This window comes from Pomacea canaliculata, linkage group LG13 (genome assembly GCF_003073045.1).
Source record: "Pomacea canaliculata isolate SZHN2017 linkage group LG13, ASM307304v1, whole genome shotgun sequence".
Classification (NCBI taxonomy): Eukaryota; Metazoa; Mollusca; class Gastropoda; order Architaenioglossa; family Ampullariidae; genus Pomacea; species Pomacea canaliculata.
Genome location: NC_037602.1, coordinates 19,600,086 through 19,620,831, shown reverse-complemented (window position 1 = coordinate 19,620,831; position 20,746 = coordinate 19,600,086). Strand labels below are relative to the sequence as shown.

Below are 20,746 nucleotides of genomic sequence, written 5' to 3'. Positions count from 1 at the left end.
GAATGGAAATCATAAGGGCACAACAAGCATCTACTCACACAATTGTGCAATTCCGCTGACTGTTCAATAAGAAACTGTGTGGGCAGGATGATGGTGACACAGTAAGCAAGTGACAATGCCAAAGGCCCCTGGCTCAAGCCTGCCATAAACACAAGTTTTCAACCAAGGGAAAAAAAGAAGTCATACATTTATTACTGAGAGCTCAAGATTTATATGTCCAACTGACCCGTGACAATTGTGACAAATGACCAGTGACAATTACAAAAACCTCTCAAACCTTCCTCCTCATTATCAATGTTGTCATCATTATCATCATCAAGCTTGTTAATGTTCATAGTGCCTGTCTGCTTGTACTTTACAAAAGTATTCTACATACTTAAGTATAATAACACCTAAAAATTTTGTTTTCTATGTATTTTTATTCATTAGAACAGTTATAAAAACTGCTGCAATATTTCTTTTAATGACACATGACAAAAAGACTTATTAATTAATCAAAGCCTGCCAAAAGAGCGAAGAAAAAAACAGTCTACTCACTTTCTGTGAGAAAAATGCTGAGGTAGATGACAATGCTGCTGTAGACAACAAGAGTGAAGGCTGAGTAGAAGGACATGCAGCAGCGGATACACACCCCCAAGAAGTTTGCCCATGTTAGCTGGTTTAAATGTGCATCAAAAGTTTCTATGAAGAGTTCTTGACACTTGAAGGCACGAATTGTCTGAAGACCTTTCAAACTATCCATCACATTCACAAGCACTGGTTCTGTTGCTGTAAAGACAAGACTGCTGGTTATGGAGGGTTTCTTGCATAATGTTCTCCAAAAAAGATGTTTAAGAGCCTAGATGTTTAAACAGGGATATTTTGGAAGTGGTACTGTAGTGTGAAAGAAAGCTCCCATTTGGCTGTCTTATTAGTACTGCACTTTTTGATCTGTTGTGTAGTGCTTTGATCACTTGGACAAGATGCTCTTCCTGAATTTTCCCATTACTTAGCATATCCCCATCTTGCTAAATTCTGTCATAAGCCGTTTTTTTTTTTAAGTCAATAAAGTTGTTACTGAGATTACACAAGTGCAGTAGATGTTTCTCTATCATGATGCAACAGTTAAAGATCTGCTCAACTGTCTGGTATGAAGCCAGTTCTTCTGCTAGCAGCTCCTTTGCAGTGGTGCTGATGTGATTCTGATTTTGCTTTCAGTGGCTAATTTCCAGTCACATATTTTTACTTATACAATTCCTTTTTTTATAAATAGTGTTTTTCTCACCACACTAAGGACATCAGAAAATCTATCTGTGGCCAGCCAGCCTTACCTGAAAATTTGAGTTTTCGGATTCCCTGCAGCATATAGCCTCCAAACACATGTAAAATCACCATGCATACCAGAAGAGGTACTACAGCCAAAACTAGCCAGGGGTTGACAACACATGTGAGAACAACTGGTGCAAGCACACGTAGACAAGTCTGGAATGGCAGGACTGAACATGAATTTCAAATAAAGAAGCTATGGACAGAGTAAAATTTGGTTGCTAGGTGGGAAGAATTTTAGGGACATAGGTAGCATTTAAATGAAGACAAAGTTTGGGTATAGCAACTATATTAGCTCAAAACAGTACTGCAAGTAGCATTTACTCTGGCACAGATGTATGATACACAAGGTCTATAAAGATAAAGAGACAACATGAAGGAAACGGATGACTTTTATGTCCTATGGCTCTTGAAGACCTCATGAAATATGGCAAACAATCCTGACAACATAGTATGGTGATCATGACAACATGCACAAAACTTAACACTTGGTTTTTCACAGATGTTTGACAGATAAGTCAAAACTACCAGTCAGGAGGTTTACACACTTTTAAATTAAATAGAATGAAATGCTGCAGTTTTTTCACACCTTTTTCTGTTTTTGTGTGTGTGTGTGTGAGCCTTCATGTCTGAAAGAGAGGAGGAGAGGAAGAAATGTGCAAATCTCACCTCAGCAGTCAAATAAACCAGAGACGGCACATAGGTATCAATGAATGCCAGATGATGGGTAAACGCCAACAATATCCCATCTAGAAAATCAAATTACAAATACTGTAACCATTCAGTCATTCATTTGCTTGGCTGGTACTGTCACTGGTGAGAGAAACTGGACTAATGCAATGGCTAATGATGCATAGCACTATCTTGAAATATTGTGATGTTAACATTAAATCAATACAAAGGAAATTCCCACAACAAATGGCACTGAGAGATGTATTGAAAGGTACAAACAATGCTTTAGCAAACTAGCATTACAACAGAAAAATATTTCTTATCTCAATTCGCCTCTGTGTTTGTTAATCACTCTAAGATTTGCAATCAAAACACATCCACACATACACAAAGCTACAGAGGGAGAGAGAGAGAAAAGGGGAAGATGTGGAAACATAATTTCAAGAAAAAAAATAGAGAAGACTATTACCTGCAGCATACAGGCTAAAGTGTTTGATTTTTGCTCCAAACAGTGAAGTTAACATTCTGCTATGAAGGAAGTCTGAGCAGGTTGTACACAGCTGTGTTATGCCTACCATGAACATCAAAGCAACTCCCACACCTACAGCTAGTAGAATGACGTATACAAGCAGCTGACTGTCCATGGCTACTGGGGTCACAACCTCTGGTGTGTATGACAGGTTCTGTCTCTCCATCCTTACAAGACCATGGAGGGGTAAAAAAAAACAATCAAGGACATCATGGGTACCCAATGTTATTATGTACCTTAATGTTACACTGACACTAACAAGAATGATGATGGACATACACTCTGGACCTATTATAATAATAATAGATGTGCAGTTTACATAGCTTAGAATCATGCTCATAAAGGACCATGGGCTCAATGCTTAACACAAAAACTACATCAACATGTAATATATGAATGAACGGAAAGATGGGCAACAATGAGGATAACGTCAAAAGATAGCGAAAAAAAAGAGGTAGCAGTAACCATAAAGAGTAAACTTTAAAAAAAAAAAGGGTTATCCACAAAGGGAGATCAGACGGATAGACTAATTAAAAGATACAAGAGAGAGAGAAATGGGTTAGTAGTGTTACTCATCTATAATCTTCTCTTGAAAGAGTTTAATGCACTTACAGAAATTCTGTAATGCAATAATATAAACATCTGAAATATGGCACAGAATAATTTCTGCAATTTTGAACTTTAAATTGCAATTTTTGTTTGCCCTTCTTTTATCTTTCTATGATATTTTTTAAAACAGATGAATTTTGTGCATACATAAGTGATTTTGAAAGTCAAAGTGATTTTCTGAATGACTTTAAAAGTAATCTACAAAATATATCAAAACTGATAAAGATGCAAAAATGTTGCACTTTTTTTTTTACTTATAGCCTTCCCATTGCCTTAAAACAGACTATCAGCGAAAAAAAATAGTTCAAATGGCTGCACCACCAGATATCAAAAGATGACCTTACCAGCTGGACAACATCCAGTCTGAAGCTGATAACAGCATCTGAAGTAAAATACAAACACGTGAAAACCACAACCTCATTTTCAATCTTTTCATCGTAAAACCATTTAAAAATCAATGTGAATTTCTTCAAGAATGCATTCATTTTCACACAGACAAAGCCTTACTTGGCCATCAATGAGTTACTTATAATTATTCATTTTAAAAAAGTGTCAAAAGTGCTAGTAATGAAGATTAACACCATACCTAGTTTAAGTGATAATGGAAATGTACCTGTCCAGAAAGGCAAAGTAGCACAACAAATGGCAGAGCCATGCAAATGGTCTTTCCACTCAGAAAAGCAAGAAATGTGCAAGCATTTGACTGCGTACATGCTGTCTCAGCTTCTGCTGTGTTGTTTTTTCCATACCACATCTTCAGCTATCAGTTTAAGGAAATAACAAAAATTTACTGAGAACAACAAAGACTGTACTGTCAATGGTCTGTATGTGCATGTGTGCGTTTCAACACAAAAATCTAGCTGCAGGATTAATTACAGTCAGACCTCACTAAGTTGAACTCAAGGGATCCCCCAAACAAACTCGACTTACCAAGTTTTTGAGTCATAGAAAATGGCGTAATAGGCGTACGTTGATCACGGACAAAATTTTTTTCCAGCTTAGTCATTCTGACCATTTATTATATTAATATTTTATACATATATATGTAGGCTACATACCAGGTCATACATCTACAGTATGTTCTATTGAACAGTTGAGACACTCAGCAGTTTAGCAGTGAACACTCATCGTGGAGATTCTCAGTGGTTTAGTAATGAGCATTGTTGAGACTCCCAGCAGTAAAAGAATAAACACACATTGTTGAGACTGAGGAGTTTATATTTCTACACAATAAAATGTTACTTAGATGCATACAGCAATTTAAAGGTGGCATTTAATGACCTGACTGTAAATATGGTTGAGCAAAGAGATCAAAAGCATAAATTAAAGCAATTCACCTTGACATGGAATTCTTCCTCTTCTGCTTCAATCTGTATCCTATGAAAATTCTGTCTCTGGTCAGAGTTCACAAACTCTTTCATGTCTACTTCCCGACTTTGCAGTTCCTCATATGATCCAACATCAAACAAGGAACCCTGCAAAAACATAGGTTTAAAATATTTTAAAAAACCCACTAAAAATACCTGCCTAAAATAAACTGACTAAAATAAAAACTGGCAGTGACCTCCTATATTACTGATGGTCAAAGAAAATAATATAACCACCAATCTGTTTCAAATACAAGAAGTTTTATTAGTTTTTATGGCCTAGATCTATGCATTCAACAGCTACCGTTATCAACAAATACAGAACTGGAAGATTATCTTTTTTAAGAATGCTCACCTCTCGAAGAATGACAATGCGATCTGCAGCTTTTAAATACTGTGGATTGCTTGTCACCAAAATACGAGTCTTGGACTGAAGTATTCCACAAATACACCTACAGAGAAAGTGCAAAATATAGTATTTGATAGATGCATATACAGATAAACCGTAAAACACTGTAGATACTGTCTACAAAATATAAAATACTGTCTACAGACATAGGTACACACAAACAAAATAAAATTCATATGAAATACAAAGGATTCATGCAAACATGTCTACACACCAACAAACCACAAGATCAACACTACATACACGCATAAAGATTAGCTGGAAATCCCTATTGCTTTGTGACATTTTAACGCTAGATCAACATTTGGGTTAGGAAACTGCAGCCACTTCATTTAATGGGTTCAGTAAGCCCCAGAAGAGTTTACAACAGAATTAAAACAGTTTACAGTGCATACTGACCCACAGATCCAATGTCCCACTACAGAAAAATGACTAACACACACACGTTTTGAAATATGCAGGTGCAGGTAGATAAAATGGCAAGAAAGCAGGAAGGAAAAGAACATATGACTAGTGCAATGTTTTACCTGTCGAAAACATCCTGTCTTGCCTGACTGTCAGCAGCACTCAAAATATCATCCAGTAGGTAGATATCAGCATTGTGGTAAACAGCTCTGAAAAATATGTTCACACTATTTGTGTAAAGTATTATAAGCAGTCAGTCTTTAAAAGTCAAGAAAATAAAAATCCATGACACATGAAGACCGCCAAATTAATTAGTCAAATTTATAACAACAAAATTTCAAAATTTAGCATTTTCTAATCATGTTAATTGACTTCTAATCATTGATGCACATCTCAAACATGGCAAAGTCATACAAAGTCATTCATCTCATACATTTCTATTCCATAGATTTTTTTTATTTCTAGGTTTGTTTTTATCAAATAGAGAATTTTTTGCTAGGCTCCTGAAGTTTTCTAATTTTTGTATTAGCCATGTTGTTGTCTTGCTCCAACATTTTTGGACTACTTTGGTGTGGGGTGCAGGTAACTCAGACCTTGAGCATGGCAAAGTAGGTTTAGCTCAAGCATTTCTGTTCCACAGATTTTGTTTTTATTTATAAGTTTGATTTTTTTATCATGGTCACTCAGGGAATGTTATCATTCTCCACCTCTATGGTCCAGTATTTATTCAATTATTTATGCACAGTGCAATGTATTTTGTGACACTACCATATTCACATTAAGGGGGCTGGCCAAAAACCGGGTCTATTGGCGAGGTGTTCTTGTGGCCCTATGCTCCTCAAGGGAGCAACAAGGGATAAACTACCATATTCACATTACAGTACGCAAAAAAAGGAACTGGTTGAGAAGTTTGCTTCTGAGGACCCGATCCCTAAGATGAAGAGTTAACAATGTCTCTTAGAAATAAACTTTACTCCAACTGCTGCAGGTTCAAAAGCACCTTGTTTCTGAATGTTGTTAAAGCAGTCAAATGGTTGTCTTGTACATACCTTGCTACAGTAATTTTGGTCTGGTATCCCATACTGAGGTGCAACCCATACTTTCCTATCTGAGTTGTGTCCCCTTCAGGTAATAGTCGTAGCAGCTGTAGACACCAAAGAATGAAGTTCGAAAACTATACGTACATACAATGTGCTGGAAGCTATAATAGATACAACTTTTCTAGCAACTACACATCTTCTGAACCTTAAATATTCAAATTAGTCTATGTCATAGCCACTAAAAAAGATTAATTAAATAAAGCAGGGGGAGAGGACCCAGTGTGCAATATTCATGTTTAATGAAACAAATCTTATTGCTCAATAATGTAATATTATTAGTAATAATAACTAATCTGTTTATATCTAAAATAAAGTGACATTACTCTTGACAATGAGCAAGCTTGAATGACTGCCTGGTATCTTGCTTCATCATAAGCATTTCCAAAGATTATATTTTCACGCAGACTGCCAGAGAAGACCCAAGGGTACTGAGGGGAATATGAAACACGTCCACTAACAGAAATCTGCCCAATTTCATAAGGAAGCTCTCCTAACAAAGTCATCAAGAGTGAGGTCTGGAACAAAGAAACAAAGTATTCAAAATGACAGTTTGTGTGTGTGTACTCTCTTTCACACACTCTTGATCTGCAGTATGTCCTCTTCTAGAATAAAAAATTTAACAGGCATGATCAGCTGCTACTGATAACTTTTCTAATATGTCCATTGTTTTCCCCTCTTGCTTTTTTTTTTTGGCTGAACCATCTAATTGATTGATGGTAAAAAAAATGAGTGACTTTCTGCCAGCTTGTCCAATTCTTCTCTAGGCTTTTTGGAAACTTGCCACTTCCGACCCTAGGGGGCAGTATTGGGATCGAGTTTTACAATCTAATCTCTAAACCTACAGTTGCAGAATGTTGACTCATGCAGCTACACTTTCTTCTTCAGTAAATCTGATGACAAATTGTTGTGCTGCATTTCTCCTACTTTGGCTTTTTCACGTATCTTTAGGCTTATGAGTAACATGAAGAATGCTACATGCAATGAGACCTTGCATGATGGGACCAGCAAGCAGGATTGTCATGTTCCTCTTTAAAATAAAATGATTTCACTTTTATACTGCTGCCCAACAAACTTATTTAAAAGCTATATTGCTTACAAATTCCTTTTAGACATACTTTTCCAGAGTTAGGCGATCCAACCACAGCTAAAAGTTCTCCCTGGAAATATAAAGAAAATCTTATATGATACATCGGATACTGATATACTTTGAAATATCATAAATATTCTGAACAAAGAACAGTCTCCTCTTTCAATGACTTTGTACTTTTACAATGTCCATGCAAGTGCAGACATGTCATGAAAATGCCTCTATATTTACCTAATATAAGAAAACTTTTATCAAAGTGCATCAAATACAGTTTCATGACACTTTGACCAGGTAAAGCATACTTTATGTAAAAAACTGCACTTTTACAAACTATCTTTGTGTATCCCACTTCTCTATTAAGATGTCAAAATATTCTGGACCCCAGGCTGTGATTCATTCTAGTTACATGGCATAGCTGTGTTTTGTTGATTATGGATAACATTCCTATCTGAGTGATCTGTGACCAATTTAATGCATTTTCTTTTCGAAAGGATGATCCAAGTACATGTATCACACCTTGCGTGGCACACTATGTCTAAATGACTAAAAAAATTAGATGCCTCACTTCACTACTAATTAAATATCAGATAATATTCAGACTGCATACAGGTAAGAAAATTAAAATTTTTCCTTTTGCACTAATACAAAAAAATCATTTCACTTTCATCATTTTTAGCTCTTTGACTTTTTTCTGAGGACAGCAGAAATTGTTTTTAGCGGTAATCTTGTACACAAGGCTTACATCTGGAATGAGTTTAGATGGTGTGTGAATTATGGTCCTCTTTACTGTGGGTATTTAAGTAATATGTTTCCATGTCAAGGATGTGTCATAAATTCAGATTTTTATACTGAAATAGACAATGAGTCAAACATAAACAAGGTACTAACCTTTTTCACTTGCAAAGAAAGATATTTCAAAGAAAAGGCATGCTCAACATCACTCTGAAAGTGGAAAAAATATAACTCTTTTAAACCTCACACAGAATATTACATGTATTATTAAAATATACAAATATACATAAATGAAAAATGATGAAACACTAGTTTCTACATATGTAGGAAATTATTATCCCTAAACGCAGACGCTGAGAGAGTGGGTGTGTGTGTGTGCTGTTTGTGGAGATGCAACACTTGGCAAAAACAGTATTTATTAGGTAAAATAAAGCTTGCTATTATTGTCACAGACTTTTTCCTTTCAATTAAAACTTGAGGCAGGGGCATTTTTACCAGGTAATATTCAACTAAATGTTTATTCACCTCATGCAGTAAGCTTTTTGTGGAACTGGTGCTGTCGCGCACACGTCGTTTATGCAGCATTTTCCGTTCTGTTGTGTACACAAGTGGCCAGCGAGCTGTCATGTGATCAATATCAACTGCCCAATCCACAAAAGGTTCGTTTCGGTAGCTGACTTTGCGATGCAAGCGCAAATCTTTGATTTGCTCCTTTTCTTCATCAAGCAACAGAAACTCCTACAGATAACCAAGAAAACCTTAAAATTTACTTCTTAATCAAAAACGATGTCTTTTTCATGTTAAAATCGTGCTTTTAAAAATGCTTTTGTGTCTATATATTCTTAAAATCTATTAAAAATGTTACTCCTATAGTCTCTAACTATGCCATGTGTAAACCAACTTCTTTTTGTGTTTCTCTTATGGTCCAAACGTAGTATAAATATTTCTGCAAATAGAAGGCACTCACTTGTGATTTTTTCAAAGCCTTGCTCAAGTTGAGAAGATCCACGACACCTTTGACAGGAAAATGGTAAAGACACCATGTTAACACATCCAGCAATGCCAGAGAAGTGAAAACCACTTGTAGAGTGAGGGGTTTCATGGTACCCACGACAAGAAGAATCAACATCAGCAACATCAGCCTTGCGACCAGACCAAGAATACAGGACAGAACACCCCGCAGAAATGTGTGTCCTCTCAGCTGACTGACCTCTTTGCTGCAACAGAACGAACAACAATGCTGACATAACACTGGATTATGACTACATTTGCTTATCTATCTATCTAATCCTCTTCGTGCATCAGGTTGCACATAAGGCCTCAACCAGAGTCCGCCACCGATGTCGATCGGCTGAAACCCGCTGTAGGTGACCCCATGTCCAGCCCTTTCCTTCGATACATTTGCTTATGGCTCCTTTGATAAGAAAACCAGCTGTTAAAAGAACGTAGATGCTACAACAGGCAGCAATAATAATGTTAGAAAGTTAGGAATAATTTATGTTTACAATAATTGTAGCATAATTTCCATCATGAGCCTTTCCTGGCATATTCAGATCAATAAACGAAGCAAAATTAAGATTGCAGCTCATTTATGTGAAAGAAGGTGAGTGCATTAATTTTAAAACAAGCAGGAAAGCTGAAAGAATTCATGATCAAGTTGTAGAACAGGTTTATGAAAAAAAAATTTTAAATATGAAATTTCTTTTTTGTGTGTGTGTGTGGAGGGGGAGGTCCAAGGGAAGAGGGGGAGCCGCTAAGGTTCATAGGTTCAGCGACTGGTACCAGTCAAGGGATGAAACCAATGATTGGATGACTGATGACTATAGTAGCTCTCTGTTACAATGTAGCATGCTGGGACAGCTTCAAGCTGCTCTGAGAGAGATAATACAATCATGCATCTTCCCACAACCAATGAATTCTCACTGGGTTTTTTTTAATACTTACCTTCTAAGAGAGGTAATAAGGTGTGTGAGGCTTGTTTCCAAACATAACAGCTTCACTTGTAACATGGCTGATATGACCTTCTCTGTGACCTGGCTTCGTTCTTGCGATAAGAGAATACTTCCATTTCTGTGGTTAAATAACAAAGATAAAAGTTATACAGTGCAAATGTAATGTGGTAAAATATACACACGCCCACACACACGCACGCTTATCCATCAAAAAGAAAAGGAGCAATACAGAACTTGTGTCTACCAGAAAGTTTATAAGACTATCAATAGTACTACTCCTATGAGATCTGGATTATTTAAGCAAAGGCACATGCTGAGGCAGATTATTTGGAATTTACTTGTTTGATAACAAGGAAGGATAAAACATCATATTTCTTATCTGCTTTATTACAAAATGCTTTACACAAAGAAACCTCTTACTTAAGCTTGTATGTTTTCAGATCTCTGATGCCAAACTGTTTATGGTTTAGATCCCCAAGGAAAATTTTGTTCACATAATTAAGGAATCTTTAACATGATCTACAAGTTTCTATCTGACAAGAGACCCTGCTTGAGATTAATTAAAGTGTGCAACTATACTTTGCAAGAGCAAAAGTTTTTTGTTGTTGTTTTGTTTTGTTTCTTTCTTTTAATACCTTCGAAGGAAGGTAATAATAGATGTGAAGCTTGTTTTTATGAGGAATTGCATAAAAAGGAAAGCTAGGGCTCACTAAAGTCATGCCCCTTCAGTAAAGGCCTTTCTCTCTTGACACATTGAGATTTATCATTTTCAAAAAAAATGTGTAAATCATCTAAAGTACACTGTAGTTTTTGTTTTTCTACATAGATTAATATTAGAATTCAATTTTTTTTCTAACTGAAAATGCTTCACAGCTAGATATTGAGTGCTTTTAGTGCTGAGGATTGACATGAAACCTCTGATCTCTGACTTTTTTGAAAGGCAGTGACTAGATCTAAAAAAAAATTCTAAATAACCAGGAAACAAATGACTAAACAATGCCAATAAAGGTATCTGGACAAAAATGATTCCTTGAGCAATATCCACAACTACATTCTAGACTCAGTCTATAGAAGTGGAAAAAAATATATTGACTAGCCTTTGTAAGACTACCTTATGCAACGATTTCATAACAACAGTCTACAAAGCAACTCCTATGTGAAGGTAAAAAAAATTGTTTAAAAAATTATTTTCAGGAAGTATGAAAGTGACTGTTGCATTATTTGTGGTTATTTACAATTTTCTTAAAGAATTTGACTAAAATGTTTTAATCCACAAAGTAGGAACTGCCTTCAGAGGCTGCAACTCCAGTGCATTAAAGATACAGAAGGTATAGAAACTATAAATGTAAGACAAAGTCTGCAATTTTTCTAAAACTTATTTGGCCAAAAAATGTCTTTTCTTCCTAAGGCATTAAACTGCTTTGTAATTGGGTTCAATATTGGTATAAAAATGTCTACCAAATACCTGAGTTTTGATGATGCCACTTCCACGACTGCCTGCAGTACAACAATACCAACCACAAAGCCAAGAATATACAAGCTCAGATCCCCAAGTTGCATAAACAGTAAATAGATAAGAACACCAATCTCCACAGGACCCAGCCAGAGACCATGGATATGTTCCAGTGCCTGTTAAAAAGTAAACATTTAAGTCTTCAAAGCATTTTGCTTTATGATTCTCCCATGAGTAATGACAGCTCACACACCCCATTTTTCTACATTCTGAAACAGTGAGAGAGAGAGAGAAACTCTGTGTGATGCAGTAAAACTTTAAAGGGCATTCTGGCATCCTTTGCAACATTCACATTATAATGAAAACAAATATAGTGCACAGTGCGTTAACATGATTTCTCTTTGAAACTGATGCAGGCAGAGAAGAAGCATTTCTATCAAATAAAATGTGATTTACTGAAAGCTACTTATGGTATTAACTTTATTTCACAACAACAAACATAGACAAACAGTTAGAACACATAAGGTTATGATATCAGAACTCTCTTAATGGCAAGCCAAGCACAGTTTGGCTCGGCAGTTTACCAGATGCAAAGACAGGACCCCACAATCTAAATCTGCAAGTGCCAATGTTATCTATGCCATGGTTTGCTTACTTTAAAGAGGGTACATGCACAATAAAATTTATTTTTATTCATATTATTAAGAAAATAATAGCAAGTTAGTTCTAAACCAGAAGTACTCACTCCTAAAAAGATGGAAGTATCAATGGACAACTGCTCTGTTACCATTGCTGGAGACGTTTGCAATGCCGCCTCACTGCTGAGGGAGATAATTTTTCGGTAAATAAGGGCCTCCAGGCCAGTTTTCATTTTCAGTGCAACATGATTTTGTAGGAAAATGTATACAGTGGAGAAGGCCACGTGCAAGAAAAGTAAGCTGCCCAGTCCAAACCCATAGAGATATGCTGTGGTCTTCTCAAAATGAGGCTCACTGATGTGACCAATTAAGAAGCCAAGCAGCACAGGCTGAGCAACTCTTGAAGCTTCCTGTCACACAAGCAATAAAAAAAAAGCAGTTTTAGAAAATGAAAAATATAATCAAAGAAGGATCCCAGATCAAGACCATAGCTTTGAGTAGAGACATGTTTTCCTAAAAGGCAATAAAATTTTCTAAACTGCATATTTTCTTAATATAAGACTTGACTCTGATTTTCTCAACTGCTGATGCAACTGCTATGCCATTTGTTATTGTGAGAGCAGAAATTGGCCATGTGCCATTGAGCCAAGCACTTTGCAGTCTCATGTCTCCGTTATTGTTTGAATATGTGTTACCCCTTGAGCATTGAATTTGAGCACCATGCACCACCTAACACTCACCTTTTTCTGCTCACATTATCTGCCAGAATTTTTTTTTGTTATGTCTCTGTCTTCACAAAACACACTGAGCCTTCAATTAAAAGGGTAAATGCACTACATAGTTTATTTTTATTATTATCAAATTGAACTTTCTGTAACACAAACGATGAAAGATAGAGTCATACTTTAAGATCAGCTGATGGAAGTCCTTTTCTAACCAACTGATGCACAAACAGTGTAGCAAGCAATCAGTATCCAAATTAACTGAAAGAACGCAGTTCTGGAGGGTTTCCAAGTTTTTAATACTTCTTAAAAAAAATCAGAATAAACAATGAATCCCTTGCATTTTATGCATGTGAAACAATGATGTAAAGAACTGGGTAAAACTGGTAATAATTAAGCGATGACAGTTTTCTCACAGGATACTCTGCTAGCATCAAGCACAAAATATCAAACAGTTTGCAATCAAGAATCTATTAAATGAAGAACTTACTGCCAAAAGAAAGAAGATTGCAGGGAGAAGCCATTGTAGTAAAAATGTTGAAAGAATGGCTCTCATCAAGTTTGCTGTGTCTCCACTTGAGTACCTTTTTAGTTCTTTCTTCCATTGCCTACACAGCACAAATATTTGCTTTAGAGTAGTTAAAGACAAGAAGGAGACGGCTACAAATGTCAGAAAGTGCTGCACACCAAACAAAAAAATGAAATTATAAGATTCAATTTTGAGATGATCAAATAAACTTTGCAAAAGGTCAGAAACATTAAACTGTTTAGTCTGAAAAAAACAGAAAATTTAATTCTGTGTGCATTAAAAAGTAATTATGTATATATGGTCATAAGTTTAGTAATGAGTAATTAATCCATTATAAGTAACCATGTGTAAAGTAACACAAAATTTGTATAGCTTAACTTTTATGAGACACGAAAATAATACAGAGATCTGCTCATTTTTGAAAGGGAGAATTTCAGTCAGGGCCCGCCACTATTGCCTATTGTGGGCGATAGTCAGTAGGTCCTGTCCAGGACGACCATGTCCAGTCTTTGATGTTTGTAAGCCAGTTCTTCCTCTGACCACCGCGGCGTCGGCCACCCCACCTCTCCCCCAAGGTGGCCTGAAGGATAATTTTCTACAAGGTGTCACGCCACGTCGCGTGACCACAGAAGCCCATCTTACGTCGCCTTGGTGTTAAAGTAGAGATTCCTGCAGGGCCGTGCTTAGGGGCAGGCTTCAAGGGGCCCCGCGCTTTTGATTGATATGTGACTTTACATCCCAACTAAAACCGTGTGATCGTGGCGTGAGGGCCCCGCACATGCCCTTTGCCTCGGGCCCCGCGGGGGCTAAGAACTGGCCTGGATTCCTGCATGGTGTCTTACCAGTCTGGCAATCTTGTTTTTGTACAAAGTCGTTGGTTCGAAGTTTTTTGTATGAGATCCGGAGCAGTCTCCTCAGGCAGCTCTTTCGAATGTCTGGATTTTCCTTTCCGTTTCGGCGAGCAGAGTCCACGTGTCACATCCGCACGTACAGCAGGATCTACTCTACCAGAGATGTGTACGAATTGTATTGGTAGTGAACTTTATCTTATGGCAATGCCGGATTCTATCTAGGTTAGTCATTGGCGCTGTTGTTGTTGCAATCCTGATGGGGATATCTGGCGTGGAGCAACCGGTTCAGGAAGAACAATCATCGGTCAAGGCAATCCGCTGTCCGCCATGTCCTGACACCTGCATACCACACTGCTCGTCTTGCATGGGCATGAAGCCATCTGGCATGGACAAGGCAACAGTAGGCCACAGTACTCTTCGCTAATGAATCTCGCTTTGCCAGGTCCTTCCACGATGGCTAAATACGCATCCTATTTGGAGATGACGGGGAAAAGTGTTACCAAAATCTTACTGTGGTGGAGCATGATCGCTATGGTGGTGGATTCCGCATGGTGTGGGGTGCGATGGGGACGACCTACAGACTCCCCTCAACCTGTTAACAAGGCAACTTGACAAATGTGGCATACAGAGATCACATTTCACAGCCTATGGTAACGGCAGCACTGCCATCGGACCAGGCGCCACTCAGAATGACTACACCAGACCGCAGAGGGTAAGGGTCTTCAATGACTTCCTGCAGCACCAAGTCAACCACATGGACTGGCCGGCCTGTTCCCCAGATATGAATCCCTTTAAACATCTGTGGCATGTTGTGGGCCAACCAGCCCACAGCAGTTTACCTCAATCAGCTATACCAGTTTCTTCAGCAAGAGTGGCCCGCAGTTCCCCAAAGAAACAACAGCGTTTTGCCTGCATTCAGGCCAGTGGAAAGTACGCACAATATGTACTTTCTTTTTTCTCTGATACAACTTTTTTTAAATTTTGAAAATATGAGTTATATCAGTCCCATCTAAAATTCTAAATTAATGAAATTGGCTGATGTTTCATGTCATGAATAAAGAAACGCTTTGATTCAATGTTATTGTTTGTGTTTATTGGCACGAAACTGAGATTGACTATACATTTACAACTGGCCTTTCCATTGTTTTGAGTAGTACATTAGTTCTACAGGTGGTAACCACCTTAGAATGCCAACTTTGTGCGCTAATGGTTGCTATGAATCTCAAATCCCTGATAACTAACAATGTCACCAGTTTTCAAAAACTTATGACTTGAGACTGTGCAAGTACCAACAAGGATAGAGTGAGTAGAATGCTGTGTGACACCAACAGTAAAAGTACAAATAGTGACTAGCACCATCAGCCACCGGTGAAGGTGCTCATTTTCTCACCGGTCAAGCCTCTTCTCCAGCAAGTCAGCTTCGTCTGAAGTGGGCACATCAAAGGTGCTACAGGTGTGAGCCAGCTGCACACAGTCTCTGCCAGCCAACCGGTGAAGCCACCTGAAAACACAAGAAATTTGTCAGCAGTGACATTTTTATAAGTTTTTACTTACCGATTTTTACGTTAAGGTTTTTACTTATCATTCGGTTTCTACTTATGTGTTGTTATATTTCTACTTATGCCATGCTTCAGCTTATTTTTATTACATTACTTTCTTAATGTTTCTACTTTTACGTTATCTTTTGTCTTTCTCTTGTTTTTATTTATCACCATTGTTTTTCGAATACAAAGGGATACGTGGCAAAAATCTGTCCTCGCATCAAGGATTTCTGAAAAACTTCGTTTGTTTTTCAACTCCGTACGTTGCTTTTGATAAAGACACCTGTGTTTATGAATTTTACATTTTTAATTTCCCTGAGACCTTCAAGAGCCAAGATTGTGAAAAGTGAAAGCTGCACGCGAGCACACACACACACACGTATGCAAGCACATACAAACACATGCACAGACGCATAAACACACTACAAACATAAAAGTTATTAGGCAGTAACAGCATCGTCGCTGTTCCCATTTTTTTACGGTGAGGACTGGGTCACAGCATTTCCTAACATTTACTAGAAATCATGCCTGGTGACCTTGTTCAGTGCCAGTGCTTTTCTGAGTGGCAAAACAACATGAAAACAAATCCTGTGTATAGAAAAGAAAAAAAAGATTACATTTATCACAGGTGTTTACCCCAAACACAAGACAGTAACTCTATCTTGATTGACGTTTCTCCCTGCTGGGAGGAAGACAATGAGACCCTGCTGCGAAAAGGGGTATGCACGATAGCCGGCATTTGCTAATCCCAACAACAGAAACACGATTCTCTGTGGTATGATAATATTTTATTTATGTCTATACAGAGCTGGATCTGGGTCAACAAACTGGACCAGGGTGAGCGATTGTTTCTCGGGTGCTGCTGGTGGTGTTGCTGCTGATAATAATGAAGTGCATGTGGCTGCCAAACCTTTCTCAACCTGTGAGAAGTGTGATCGCTTAGTATTTATAGGTGTTAAAAGCATCGCCTGTTTAGATCGACCTTATGGACCATGGTCAGTTCGTCCTACTGAAGAGACCTACACATGACGGTGCGTACCTTACCTGCACACGCGCGCGCGTGCTTGCGAATGCACACGCACACACGTTTGTGTCATCTGAATTGCATCGCCCAGCAAGAGGTTGAAACTTCATCTACCCATGATAAACGTATATTTCTTCTCGACAGTAACGCTTGTTTTGTGTAGTCTCAGGTAGACTGCGATAGTAATTCAGTCTCCTGGCCATGCCGACACGTCATCGTTCATTACATTCAGGCTGATAGGACAGAGAAAAGATCCTATTACATTTTCGCGCCTCCTAACTTATACTCAATGCACAAAAGACACATTGCAAACATTAACGAGTTCCCCCACGACCCCTTCCTCTCTGAGAAGAATAATCGAGGCCATTAAGACAGGTTCCACGGTGCAGTGTAAGGACGCGCCACAATGTTACCTGCGCAGGGCACAGGTAGACAGAGGGGCGAAGGAAGCGGGCTTTGGGCAACCCGCAGAAAGGAAAATGCGAGGAGGTAGGGGCCCGACAAGCAGCTGGAAAACAACATGCAGGCACAGGTAGACCAGGCTACAGAGGCACGAGCTGAGGACAAGTGTAGGGGACCATGTGGTGCGTTCATTAACGTGTAATACAAGTCAGTGACGCGTTCGCGGACGCTAGTGATGGGTGCTAAAGGTGTTGCTGTGTTTTAAAGAAAACCTTCCCGGCAAACCTACAAACAACAACATAAATTATGCATAGTGCACTGGAGGAGGAAAACACATTCACACGCATGCGCGTTAGCCTTGGTATATATAAACAAGTTACACTGATACACAGGTGGCTGCTGAGTGTTCTGACGGTGTGTGGTTAAGTGTACTGTCTATGGCTATGTGTGTGTGTATTTTTTTATGTACATGTGTTTGTGTGCGTGCATATCCTACAAATTGATATTCCTTGCATAAAATCAAAAGATGATGCATTAGAGTGGAAACATTGCTACTGGACAGGAGGGCAAGCAACTTTTCTGCTTGAGCTTTACATCCAATGGAATATAGCCTCAAAGCAGGTGCTCATTTCAAGTCTTGTTCTTCTATGTGTTGCATGCTCCAACATCCACAGCTCTCGCCCTTAATCAATGGTCAATATGGTGCTAGCCTTTCCTGACATGCTAGTTCGATCATTATTCCCATAATTATGACCAGCTAATTGCCCTGGTAGTTTTAACTTTTTAAAAAACAGATTACTAGTATTTTTGTAGTTTTCTGCAAAAAAACTCTATCCCTTAGTTTTATTGTGCATCTGTTAATTCCCTTCTACTTTTGGTCTGCTACACTAAGTTGTCCTAATAACACATAAGTATTCCCCCACTCACAACTCCAAAAATTATAAATCTCTATCTTAACTAAAACCTCAGAGACTGATACGTCAAGAGCAGCTAGTTCAACATATCACAGTAAACTGGTCAAACTGTGAAATAAGCTGTAAAGACTTAAATGTTTTATGGTCTAGTGAAATGCAGCAGGATTAAAAGATGAAAGTAATTAACTTATGTCAAGCTGCTGCATCGATTAGAATGCATGTAGTTATGCAGCATTGAACACTCACAGCAGACTATCAATACAGTACAGTATGAGCCCAAAGGCACATCTGACAACTGACCAGCTATATAATGCACAAATTTAAAATATTCTATGTACTGAACGTACACATCAAAATATAAAATATTTTATCCTGCTTCATTTCAGCATGCATCTAGAACATACCCCAAGACACATGAACATCATCAATAAACTTAAACACAAAAATGAAAATTATTTCCTCTAACATCAGTTTAAAAATTATGCCCAGTTGGCAGCATTTTTTTATTTTATTTTAGGAAAGAATTATTTTATGTAAAGAAGAAGGGAAACGTTGAATCAATATATAGTCTAAAATATCTGAGACTTATCATTTTACTGTAATAAGTGTAACTCAATTTCAATTCTTGTTCTTCAAATTTCATCATCAAATGATATTAATAGTCATATGCTGCTTATAGTGAGCTCTCTGTAAAATGACACTAACACCATAACATGCAGTTTTTAGTTTGGAAAATCCCCTATAGTAAAAATAATGATGCAGCATACAAACTGTTTTATCCCTCACACAAACACACAGGCAAATGAAACAGACAACTTATAAGAATAGTTCTAATGACAATGAAATAGCAGATGATAATAAAATGCTGCAATCGCTAAAAGCAGCCAGAAAACTGATCATATCGGTTGCACCCACAGTTTTCAGTAGCGGCTGATACTTCAAAACTGAGTACAGTAATTGCATGCAGATCTTACACGAAGTCAGTTTCCAGAGCCAAAGGTTTTGGATAAAGGCTTGGGGTAAATATGCATATTTCACAGGAAAGTATAAAAATTACAACTTTCATGTGTGCTCTGTCTCGTTGACCTTGCCAGTGTTCCTAGCACAGGTGTGTGCAACTAGCTATGTCACAGGTCTAGTTTTACTACCGCAACACTTCAAGCGAACTATGACGATCCATCTAACCATGGCAGCGAAAAAGAGCACTTACCAAAAGGTCAGCTTCGATAAGATGTTCGCCTGGTCAAAAAGACAAAGCTTGGACTGTCTTCTCGACATCGTGGCAATCCCTGCCACTTGTCAGGTCAAGCAGACGACAGCCATTCATCACTTGGAGCCACTTGACTGTTTGAGCTGCGCTGATCCATTTGCGATTAACACGGAACAGATGATAATCTCATCGTCTGTCACACAAGAACAAAATGGCACACCTGCCAGTCCAGTCAGCTGCAAATATATCAGACTCGGTCCTTGTTGTACACCGTCTCTAAGCCAGAGAAAGAGGAAGGTGAAAGGGAAAAGGCGCAGAAGGCGGAAGTTGGCGACTGGTGACAAGTGGACGACCGCCTGTAGACGACACCGAGTTGGAATGAAAACACCGCACTTGGCTACCTGCGTGATCGCCAGCCCACTGCAATAATAAAATATATCATAACAACGATTCCTGACGAAAAAAAAAAATCGAAAGAAGCATGAAATTTAGCTTATTGTGCAATTAATTTTACAGCAGTATATTGAGATCCCATGTTCGATCTTTGTAATCAGGGAAAGGCAGTCACGCGTTCGCTCGTGCGCGGGGAATGAGAGAAGAAAACGTATAGGCGCAACACACGCTATGACGGGAATAATATCATTAACACGCGCACTAAACACACCTGTGGATTTATACGCTGCATGCATACATACAACGCAGACCCTCCCCCCCCAAAAAAAAAAAAAAAAACAGATATACATATATATCCAGGTCATTCTCAAACAAATATTTTTTTAATGCCATCTCGATTCATTTTATAGCATCGTAAATTATCCATTTGAATAATGATAAGAAAAGGAGTGACTTCTCCTTTCAATCTACAATAAGCTGCTTATATATATGCGTGCACACGTGCATGAGCTATATAGCAATTGTTTCGATCAGTTAATTATTAGGACTCTTTTGTCTCTGCTGTAGGGACCACCAACAAATTAAAAGCGCCAGTGGGCTAGGACATTCCATAATGCCGTTCAAATGTCATTGAACCCTGCTGAGTCTTCATCAATATTCTACAAGATAAAAACTCGGTAGTTTATCAGTTAAACCGTATAAACGTCGACTCCATTATCACCACCCATTCCCACTGTTGTTTGCTCAGTGAGTATCTTCGCGAGTATCTTTCCATCATTATCGTCATAATGCGTATGTGTTATTTATATAATATAAGAGTTGCTCCTCACATCCACTAGTCACACTGGACATGCTAACACTAAACATCATATGTTCGAGCTCACACCTGCTGTTTCGATCCT

General features: G+C 38.1%; 1 protein-coding gene across 1 annotated transcript in view; it reads right to left on the bottom strand.

Moving 5' to 3' along the window:
• Positions 1-20,152, bottom strand: part of LOC112554219 (multidrug resistance-associated protein 4-like) — a 28,934-nt gene extending 8,782 nt beyond the window's left edge. Inside the window, exons 1-22 of the mRNA XM_025221888.1 lie at positions 19,452-20,152; positions 15,751-15,861; positions 13,471-13,588; positions 12,366-12,668; positions 11,633-11,796; positions 10,160-10,285; positions 9,183-9,432; positions 8,741-8,953; positions 8,372-8,425; positions 7,512-7,553; positions 6,720-6,911; positions 6,346-6,440; positions 5,419-5,505; positions 4,838-4,934; positions 4,453-4,590; positions 3,729-3,875; positions 3,460-3,497; positions 2,447-2,673; positions 1,975-2,054; positions 1,311-1,461; positions 538-768; positions 39-139 (exon numbers count right to left, since the gene is read on the bottom strand). Coding sequence (XP_025077673.1) covers positions 39-139; positions 538-768; positions 1,311-1,461; positions 1,975-2,054; positions 2,447-2,673; positions 3,460-3,497; positions 3,729-3,875; positions 4,453-4,590; positions 4,838-4,934; positions 5,419-5,505; positions 6,346-6,440; positions 6,720-6,911; positions 7,512-7,553; positions 8,372-8,425; positions 8,741-8,953; positions 9,183-9,432; positions 10,160-10,285; positions 11,633-11,796; positions 12,366-12,668; positions 13,471-13,588; positions 15,751-15,861; positions 19,452-19,519 — 3,033 coding nt within the window. The 5' untranslated portion in view covers positions 19,520-20,152. The remainder of the gene's footprint in view (positions 1-38; positions 140-537; positions 769-1,310; positions 1,462-1,974; positions 2,055-2,446; positions 2,674-3,459; positions 3,498-3,728; positions 3,876-4,452; positions 4,591-4,837; positions 4,935-5,418; positions 5,506-6,345; positions 6,441-6,719; positions 6,912-7,511; positions 7,554-8,371; positions 8,426-8,740; positions 8,954-9,182; positions 9,433-10,159; positions 10,286-11,632; positions 11,797-12,365; positions 12,669-13,470; positions 13,589-15,750; positions 15,862-19,451) is intronic.
• Positions 20,153-20,746: the final 594 nt, after the last annotated feature.